This window comes from Myotis brandtii, unplaced genomic scaffold (assembly GCF_000412655.1).
Source record: "Myotis brandtii unplaced genomic scaffold, ASM41265v1 scaffold213, whole genome shotgun sequence".
NCBI lineage: Eukaryota > Metazoa > Chordata > Mammalia > Chiroptera > Vespertilionidae > Myotis > Myotis brandtii.
Genome location: NW_005357962.1, coordinates 2,487,851 through 2,497,777, shown reverse-complemented (window position 1 = coordinate 2,497,777; position 9,927 = coordinate 2,487,851). Strand labels below are relative to the sequence as shown.

The following is a 9,927-nucleotide window of genomic DNA, read 5'->3' as shown; positions in this document are numbered from 1 at the left end:
GCCATCGAGGCAATTTAGAGTAATTGTGCTGTCCTGGTCTTGGGACCACTGAGTCAACCGGAACGCATTATCTGTGGCCACTGAGGCAATTTAGGATAATTGTGCTGTCCTGGTTCCCAGGTACAGAAGAATGTGCTTCGATAACCAGTATGACCACAACCAATGGGGTATTCACATTACAATCAATAGGGTATTCAATCGATTGGGATGATTTATATAATTCAGAAAATCAAAGTAACTTTTCTATTGTTAAACAAAGCAAATAAGTACAGAAGCCAAACAGCAGGGTTAAAGTTAAACTATAGTTTCTACCTGAGATGATTGCTACCATACTTCAAACCTTTCTACCTAAGAGCAGGCCGGGGCAGGTAGTCATGTTCTTAGACTGGTATTTCCCTAACAAAGGTCAGTCTTTCCCAACAAAGCCTGTCTACTGTCTTTTTGCATCTAGGAAGCGGTTCTCAACCTGTGGGTCGAATGACCCTTTCACAGGGGTCGCCTAAGACCATCAGAAAACACATATGTAATTACATATTGTTTTTGTGATTAATCACTATGCTTTAATTATGTTCAATTTGTAACAATGAAAATACATCCTGCATATCAGATATTTACATTATGATTCATAACAGTAGCAAAATTATAGTTATGAAGTAGCAACGAAAATAATTTTATGGTTGGGGGTCACCACAACATGAGGAACTGTATTAAAGAGTCGCAGCATTAGAAACGTTGAGAACCACTGCTCTAGGATAACATACCTTTGGAATGACAGGGTAATTTCCTCCCCTCAATCCCCCACTGCTCAAGGCACAACCACTGCACTAGAACAAACCACATACCCTCTCACTGTTATTATCATGTTAATTGTTGACTGTTAACTATGCTATATCCACAAATGTAAAAGAAGTATGTGTCTGTTTTACTTTTTATCCAATCTCAGAGACTTCTCTGCTTTGCCCTCTCCGCCTCCCTAATCTATCACCAATGTTTTTCATGTAACCCCTTTAGGTATTGCCCTTTGATTTTAATATATTAGATAAGTGGTAAAACTGCCATTTCCATTGAGATTTTGCTTTCCTGCAATTGTCATCAGTTTGGCTCAAATAAACTCAAAAAATTCTTACAAATTGGGACGTTTCTTACATTGATAAAATCTTTTAAAACTTTGCACCTTTGTGACTCAGCAGTTCCACTTCTAGAACTTCATCCTGAAGAAATAATCATCCAAGCACACACAGATATATGTTCAAAGTTTTAATAGTAAAAAGAAAACAACTCAAATGTCAACAGAATTGGTATTGAATATCCAAACAATGACATAATACTTCCATTAAAAATGTTGCTGAAATGCATCTATTGGCATGCATAGTCATGATGTGTTAATTTAAAATGCAAGCTGTCAAACAAAATTTGTATTTGCTCACTTTGCTTGTCTATTTTTTAATTGCTCTATAATGTGGATGTTTTAAATTTTAGAATAAGAAATAAATTTTATTTTCAAAGATGTAACAATCACATTTATAAAACTAAGAAAAAGTAAAAATTTTACTGGAGAAAATAAAAATGTATATTTATGACATATCCAACTTTTTTCTTGTGTGTAGACAGTTAGACATGAGCAGAGCAGGGACGACGGGCCAGGTACAGAAGGTCACCAGTGTGGAAAGCCCCGGGTACCTAGCAACAGGCAAAACTGGTAAAACAAGGACCTTGCCCCCAGGGGGTAACGTTTCTTTCAGTTTAGACCCCCTGACCTTTCCATATTGCAGATCATGCAATTCGGACCCTCCCCTGACCTTTCCTCCCCTGGCATGTCACTAGTTATGCCGTAGACTCCCTGGGAGGAGGAACAAGGATTGGAAGAGTGGCCCCATTTGACTCCCTGAAGGGCTCCAGCATGAAGGTAACATCTAGCGATAACATCTAGGCCTCACTTGTGTTTCAGCTCCAGGCCCAGAAAAGCAGCAAAACCAGACAAGCGATGCCATGGCTGACGTCTGGACCAGTTCATTGACTATGACCCCTGCCCTGGTACCGACCAATCAGCAGAAACCACAACCCTGAAAGGACACACCTGAAAAGCTGAGGACTATTTTATTGGGATCCTCCCCAGAGACCTCCAGATACATGCTCTCCCCTCCTCCTCTTCTTCGCCCCAGGTGTGTTACCTTTAACTTCCTCTTTGCCAAGCTCCAAGGGCCCTTCTTTTGCCTCTGTAACTTCTTTCCTAAGCCCACACACAGCTGGCTCACTTTTCCTACCTCTGTGACTTTTTTTTTTTCCAGATCTTCAAACCTGTCTACACTCTCCAAACTAGAATTATTATTCTCCTGCAAAAACCTGTTTTTGTTGATGTGGTTGTAATGGAATCTAATCCTTAAACATAGCTCATAACCCAGCAGAGTATTTCTTTTACTCAAAACTACAGATTACCCCAATCTTCATGATTGCTGAGAACATTATTTCTACATGTCATGAATATCTTTTATGTGCTGTATATAAACTATTTACCACTATATAAACAGAAATTTTCTTGTCTCTGCAAATTAATTCACAATATCTTGGTACATTTCCCATCAAGTGCATTTTGAGTTTCACATCCTCAAAGGTTAAAAATATTCACACACACACCACACACACACACACACACACACACACACACACACACACACATATTCACACAGGAAAAGGAAAAAGAATTATATAACTTGGATCCTTTCTCTGTTCTTTTAAACCCTGGAAAATGACGAAATAGATTCCAAAAGCTGTTCACCAGAGAATATGGCTTGGGTCCACTTGCTCTTGTTGCAGGCCTGGATAACAGAAAGTTGAGAGAAAAGTTAAAATTATTATTAAAACAGTGTCCCCAAATTTTAAAAAATCTAGCAGACCTTTTGAAAAGTATAAATAAAATACATAGTTTGAAATGATAGAAAACCAATTATGTTAAGAAGCCTTTAATTTTTAAACAAGAATGTGAATCAAATAAAAGAGAAAAATTGTCACAGTTAAATGATTAGAAATTTAGCAAAATAGCTAAAATTTTTTAAATAAACACTTTATCACCTAATAGAGTGAATAATTCTTAGGTTATTAAGTCAAGAGATGTATAAATTCAAATTAGAATGAGTATTGTATCAAATTTCAATAGTCAATTTCACAGATTATGATTCTCATTATAGTTATTTGCTGAAAAGCCAGTTCCTCCCCTCACTGTTATTGGTCTGTTTTAAAATAGTCCTCTTTTGCCCTAGCTGGTTTGGCTCAGTGGCTAGAGCATCAGCCTGCAGACTGAAGGGTCCCGGGTTTGATTCCTGTCAAGGGCACATGCCTGGGTTGTGGGCTCGATCCCCAGTAGGGGGTGTGCAGGAGGCAGCCCATCAATGAGTTCCTCTCATCATTGATGATACTATCTCTCTCTCCCTCTTCCTTCCTCTCTGAAATCAATAAAAATATATTTTAAAAAATAAAATAATCCTTTAAAAAATCTTATATGAATAACTCAAAATTCAGGAGGATGTGTGGGTATGTTAATAATTTGAAACATAATAAAAATAATGCTAATTTTGGGTGAACTATTACTACTACAAATTAGGGTGACAATACTTCATTTTCTGCCAAGAAGAACCCAAAGTATAGTTTTGACCACAAGCTCCACTGATCAACCAAAAGCAAAGTCTAGTAATTAAAACCTTCATTTTCCCCCTCAAGTATATGAAAAAAAATTATGATGAGGGCCAGAACTTTTAATATTTGCTAATTCTACACACATTTTATCTTTTAAAAATATATATACAGCCCTTGCCGGTTTGGCTGAGTGGATAGAGCATCAGCCTGTGGACTGAAGGGTCCCAGTTTCAATTCTGGTCAAGGGCACATGCCTGGGTCGCAGGCTCGATCCCCACTAGGGGTTATGGAGGAGGCAAGCAGATCCATGATTCTCTCTCATCGATGATGTTTCTCTCTCTCCCTTCCTCTCTCTGAAATCAATAAAAAAAACTGTCTAGTTTGCAAGACTTTACCCCAGATGCAAGCATGATTCTCTCTCATCGATGATGTTTCTCTCTCTCTCTCCCTTTATTGATTTCAGAGAGAGGAAGGGACAGAGAGAGAGAAACATCAATGATGAGAAAGAATAATTGATCGACCTCATCCTTCATGCCCCCTACTGGGGATCGAGCCTGCAACCTGGGCATGTGTCCCCTGACCGGGAATCGAACTATAATCTCCTGGTTCATAGATTGACGTTCAACCACTGAATCACGCCAGCCAGGCTCTACACATATTAAAGTTTAGAATAAATTTTCAGAAATTCAGCTAAGATTATTTAATAAGTTAAGGCTCACCTAACAAATTGTAATTAATTTTTGGTGAAGGTGGTGAAAGGTAGGTGATGAGTTCTGTCTTCCCCTGAGATAATTACATTGCTACATGGGACTAGAACCTGTAATCTACCTAGTTTTAAATATATTTTTGAAACCTAGTGTGGCCCTAGCCTGTTTTGCTCAGTGGATAGAGCATCAGCCTACAGACGAAAGGGTCCCGGGTTCGATTCTGGTCAAGGGCACTTACCTGGGTTGTAGGCTCCTCCCTGGCCCGGGCCCTGATCAGGGCTCCTGCAGGAGGCAACCAATCGATATATTTCTCTCACATCGATGTTTCTCTCTGTCTTTCCCTCTCTCTTCCACTCTCCCTAAAAATCAATGGAAAAATATCCTCGGGTGAGGATTGAAAAACAAACAAACAACCAAAAAAAGGACAAAAGAAACCTAGTGTGAAGAAAAGTTTTTTTTAAAGTACAAATACAGAGATAAACACACTGTAGAGAATCTAAGTATGTCTTAGTAACTGAATGCCATTTTTAAAGCAGTATCTTGGGATTTCTAACTTTTCTTAAAGATCCTAGAATGGGTGGCAACTAGAAAAATATCAAAATCTGATTAACAACAGAGGATTCTATGAGTTCAGTCTACCACCAATTAGCCTCCAAGTTATCTTGTTAGAATTCATTCCAGCCTCTGACTGTTATGAGCAAGTTATCGTAGGCCAATTGTTCCCTATTGTAAAACCAGGGACCTATATTTATCTTGTTCAAAACAGTTGTAAAACCTATGGCACAGATATAGCAAACTAATTATACCATTTTTTTTTTTTTAATCCTTGGAAGGGTGGGTAAATGGCAGATTAAAAACCGGTTTTTAGCAATTACCTTGAGTTCAAGCTCAAACAAACGTGAAGAAACATGGATAGTACCGAAGCTACAGGCTCTGATGAACTTGAAGTGAGTATTTTTACTTCTTTTAAAAGCTTGCCGAGGCCATGAGAAGTCCAGATCTCAGTCATCATTTGTCAAAAATATCCAATCTGTCCCCTAATTTGTTCTGAGCATATTCTAAATTTAACTGTCTAGTTTGTAAGACTTTACCCCAGATGCAAGTGCAAAAACTCCAAGATCTTCTTCCAAGACTCAATCTGAGCAACAGCATGAGCTTTGAGCTGCCCACCTCCTAAAACAGGAACCCCCAATACCGGGTCCAGGGCTGCAGAGAAAAAGGGGCTGTAAGGGGGATCTATTCTGTGGCCAGCATTAGGGTAGCTTAAAAGAGTGAAATTTGTCTTCCCATGCTCTGTGAGGTGATTCACAGCTATGTCAGCATACACAGAGCTCTTCCAATGCCTGTCATCCTCTCCAACGATAAAAAGGAAATGGGCACTGGCTTTTTCAAGGGGGATACGGCTTTCCCGATAGGCTGGATCCAAGGGGTCCTCCAGCGCTTCTTTAATATCATATGCCCTTGAATTGGTAGCAGAGATTTTGTCCAGGTTAAAAGGCAGTCCCGGCAGGATCAGTCCACCACATGTAAGGGAAGTAGCTGTGTTAGAGATGCAGCCATTGATGCTCACAACTGCAGCTATATTTGGGAGAAAGCTAGCCATGGAAAGGGCCAACTCTGCCCCTTTCCCAGAACCAATCACTCCAATGTTAGGACCTTTTACCTGAAGATTCAAGAAAAAGACAAAGAAGGAGAGAGAAAAAGAAAGCATGATTGGTATTTGTTACAGATATCTTCCAACCCACTAGTACCACTTTCTATATTCACTCTCTCCTAGCGCTAATGACTTTATTTTAAATACATTTCTCTCTGGCATCCCACTCACCTTTGGATGACTTTGCACAAATTTAGCTGCCTCTTCAAAGTAATCTAAATTTAAGTCCTTCATAATTGGAGGTAGATCTTCATAGCCAAAAAATGGCAAAGCCAGAGCAGCAAAACCTCGACAAGCCAGGAGACTCGCTCGAGATTCATTTAATCCTCCGTCTCCGAACATATCAATCAAACCAGGAAAAGGACCATCTCCTATAAACCAGGAAACAGGATTAATCTTGAATTAAGCGACAGAATATTTAATAAACTGTGATACCCAGCTAACATTTTCTAAGCCAAATTCTAATTGTATCATTTATCTTTTTTTAAAAACATCTGCCTATTTGCTTTGAAAGAAAACATCTGTTTTGGTTGAAATAGGATTATTGTTTCGGGTTGTATGGTTGTTGTTTTTTTTAATATTTTTGTTGACTTTAGAGAGAGAGAGGAAGGGAGAGGGAGAGATAGAAACATGGATGAGAGAGAAACATCAATCAACATCAATTGGCTGTCTCCTGCACACCCCCTACTGGGGATGGAGCTGGAAACCCAAGCATGTGCCCTGACCAGAGAACCAGCGACCTCTCAGGGCACGGGATGACTGTCAACCAACTGAGCCACGCTGGCCAGGGCTGTGTGGGTGAAACAAACTCTCTTTGGGCTATTTTGAAGCTGTAAGTGTAAAATGTTTTTATATTTTCCCCCACGAGAAAATTATTGGGAAATTGAAAAAATACAAAAATTAGCACCAAAGATATAGAAGTGTTTTGGTTTCAAGTGTAAGTTAAGTACCAATAAATTTAAGTAAACAGTTCTGCAGTCTTTGAGTTATGAAAGTATAATACCTCATTTTTAAAAAGATATGCATTTTAAAGGGTCGTTTGACTTTTCAGTGAACTTAAGATACAGAGTCAACAAATCCATAATTTAACAAGGTTTAAACTATTTTAAAGGTTTAATGAAGGTGTAATATAAAGTGAACAATATGTATAGTAAAATGTCAAACTAATATCCTCCTTATGTTGATCTGTTATCTGTTTCAACATTCCTAATGGAGATTGTGCTATTATTCACCATTCCAAGAGAAGAATTTCTCAACCAATTGCCTCTTAGTGTTTTTCAGAAATATGTTTCTGTGTTTTTCCAATTAAAAGTGCCAGGCAAATCTACAAAAATAAAAGGCAAGAACTTAAAGATAGAAACAAAATTAAGAGATCTGAAGTCCCAGGACCAGAGGCCAGTTCTAAGTTTTCAAATCTAGAGATGAATTAGGTCAGCAGTTCTCAACCTGTGGGTCGCAACCCCTTTGGAGGTCGAACGACCCTTTCACAGGGGTCGCCTAAGACCATCGGAAAACACATATATAATTACATACTGTTTTTGTGATTAATCACTATGCTTTAATTATGTACAATTTGTAACAATGAAATTGGGGGTCATCACAACATGAGGAACTGTATTAAAGGGTCGCGGCATTAGGAAGGTTGAGAACCACTGAATTAGGTCTATAAAAGTGAAAGCTAGGGTGTAGATATTAAGGCAGTGATTTTTATAAGGTGGTTTTCTTTAACATTCGGATATCTCAGTATATCTTGATCTGTTCTTTTTAAAATTAGATAAACTTTAATCATTTCTGGACTCAAGATTAATTTCAGAAGCCTAAAGCAAACCATGAAGAAGATATAACATACTGACCCTCAAATCAGTCTAGTAATAGAGTTTGCAACCACAGGCTTCAAAATATTAATCTGATTTACCACATTAAAAAAATATAAGTTGAAAATAAAAAAGTTTTTAAAAAGCAAAAACAAAACACAAAGAACTTAATTATTTTGTTTCAACTCAGTAATTTAATCCCTGATATGTAAATTTGCTAGGATATTATTGGCTATTTTATTTTATTATTTTGTTTTATTATTTTTTTATAATCCTCACCCCAGGATATTTTTCTATTTTTTTAAAATATATTTTATTGATTTTTCACAGAGAGGAAGGGAGAGGGATAGAGAGTTAGAAACATCGATGAGAGAGAAACATCAATCAGCTGCCTCCTGCACATCTCCTACTGGGGATGTGCCCACAACCAAGGCACATGCCCCTGACCGGAATCGAACCTGGGACCCTTGAGTCTGCAGGCCGACGCTCTATCCACTGAGCCAAACCGGTTTTGGCAGATATTTTTCTATTGATTTTTAAAATATATTTCTTTATTGATTTCAGAGAGGAAGGGAGAGAAAGAGATAGAAACATCAATGATGAGAGAGAATCACCGATCAGCTGCCTCCTGCACCCTCCCTCCACCTGCACTGGGGACCGAGCCTGCAACCCGAGCATGTGCCCTTAGGCCAGAATTGAACCCGGGACCCAGTGGTCCACAGGCTGACGCTCTATCCACTGAGACAAACCAGCTAGGGCTCCATTGATTTTTAGAGAGAGTGGAAGGAAGAGGAAAACAGAGAAACACCGATGTGAGAGGGACACACATTGATTGGTTGGCTCCTGCATGCCCCCAACCAGGGCCAGGAGCCTGCAACCTAGGTACGTGCCTTTGACTGGAATTGAACCCGGGACCCTTCAGTCTGGAGGCCAATGCTCTATCCACTGAGCCAAACCAGCTAGGGCTTTATTGGCTATTTTTTAAAAGCTGTCCTCCCCCCCCCCCCCCCCCACACACACATTCTTAGGCCTGGCAGGCATGGCTCAGTGGTTGAACATGGACCTATGAACCAGGAGGTCAAGGTTCAATTCCGTCATGGCACCTGCCCAGGTTGCGGGCTTGATCCCCAGTGAGGGATGTGCAGGAGGCAGCCAATCAATGATTCTCTCTCATCATTGATGTTTCTATCTCTCTCTCCCTCTCTCCCTCTTTCCCTTCCTCTCTGAAATCAATAAAAATATATTTTAAAAAAAGATTCTTAGTTGTCCCTAAGAATCCTGAGGGTGAGAGTAGGGGTTATGCTAAACTGAGTTAAAAAAAAAATAAAAACCTTAATATTTCACTCATTGTTTCACTTAGCCTGTATTTATGGAGAAGGTCATAGTTTGGAGCTCAAAGAGTTTTACTGCACCCTGATTTTACCATCACCTAGCTGTGTGATTTGGTTAAAATACTTTAGGCCTCAGTTTCCTCATGTATAATATAAAGTTGTTCTTTTATGTATGAAATGAGCAATGAAACAGTTTTCTCATTATGGTGAAGGTCTCCAAGGCATTAGAGAATGTCAGATAACAACAAAAAATGTTATCTTTGGCCCTGGCTGGGTAGCTCAGTTGGTTAGATTATCCTCCCAACAGGCCAAGGTTTCAGGTTGGATCCCCAGTCAGGGCATATATTAGAATCAACCAATGAATACATAAATTAAGTGGAACAACAAATAGATGTTTCTCTCTCTTCTTTCTCTCTCCCTTTCTCTCTCTCAAATAAATAAATTTAAAAAGAAAAGTCATCTTTACCCTACCATGAAGCCAGTATAAAAGAGTGAACGATATAATAGGACTTCAATCTGGCCTGTGTGGCTCCGTGTCTGAATGTCCGCCTATGAACCAGGTGGTCAAGGTTCGATTCCATGTCAGGGCACATGCCCAGGTTGAGGGCTCCATCCCCAGTAGGAGGCGTGCAGGAGGCAGCCGATCCAAGATTCTCTCTCATCATTGATGTTCCATTTCTCTCTCCCTCTCCCTTCTTCTCTAAAATCAATAAAAATATATTATATATGTCATATTATATATACATATATTATATATTATATATGTCATATTATATATACATTATATATAT

At 39.0% G+C, this 9,927-nt stretch overlaps 1 protein-coding gene across 1 annotated transcript in view; it reads right to left on the bottom strand.

The window, feature by feature from the left end:
• Positions 1-5,135: 5,135 nt before the first annotated feature.
• LOC102254770 (acyl-coenzyme A thioesterase 1) overlaps positions 5,136-9,927 on the bottom strand; it is a 5,295-nt gene continuing 503 nt past the window's right edge. Inside the window, exons 2-3 of the mRNA XM_014539338.1 lie at positions 6,163-6,362; positions 5,136-6,000 (exon numbers count right to left, since the gene is read on the bottom strand). Coding sequence (XP_014394824.1) covers positions 5,425-6,000; positions 6,163-6,333 — 747 coding nt within the window. The 5' untranslated portion in view covers positions 6,334-6,362 and the 3' untranslated portion in view covers positions 5,136-5,424. The remainder of the gene's footprint in view (positions 6,001-6,162; positions 6,363-9,927) is intronic.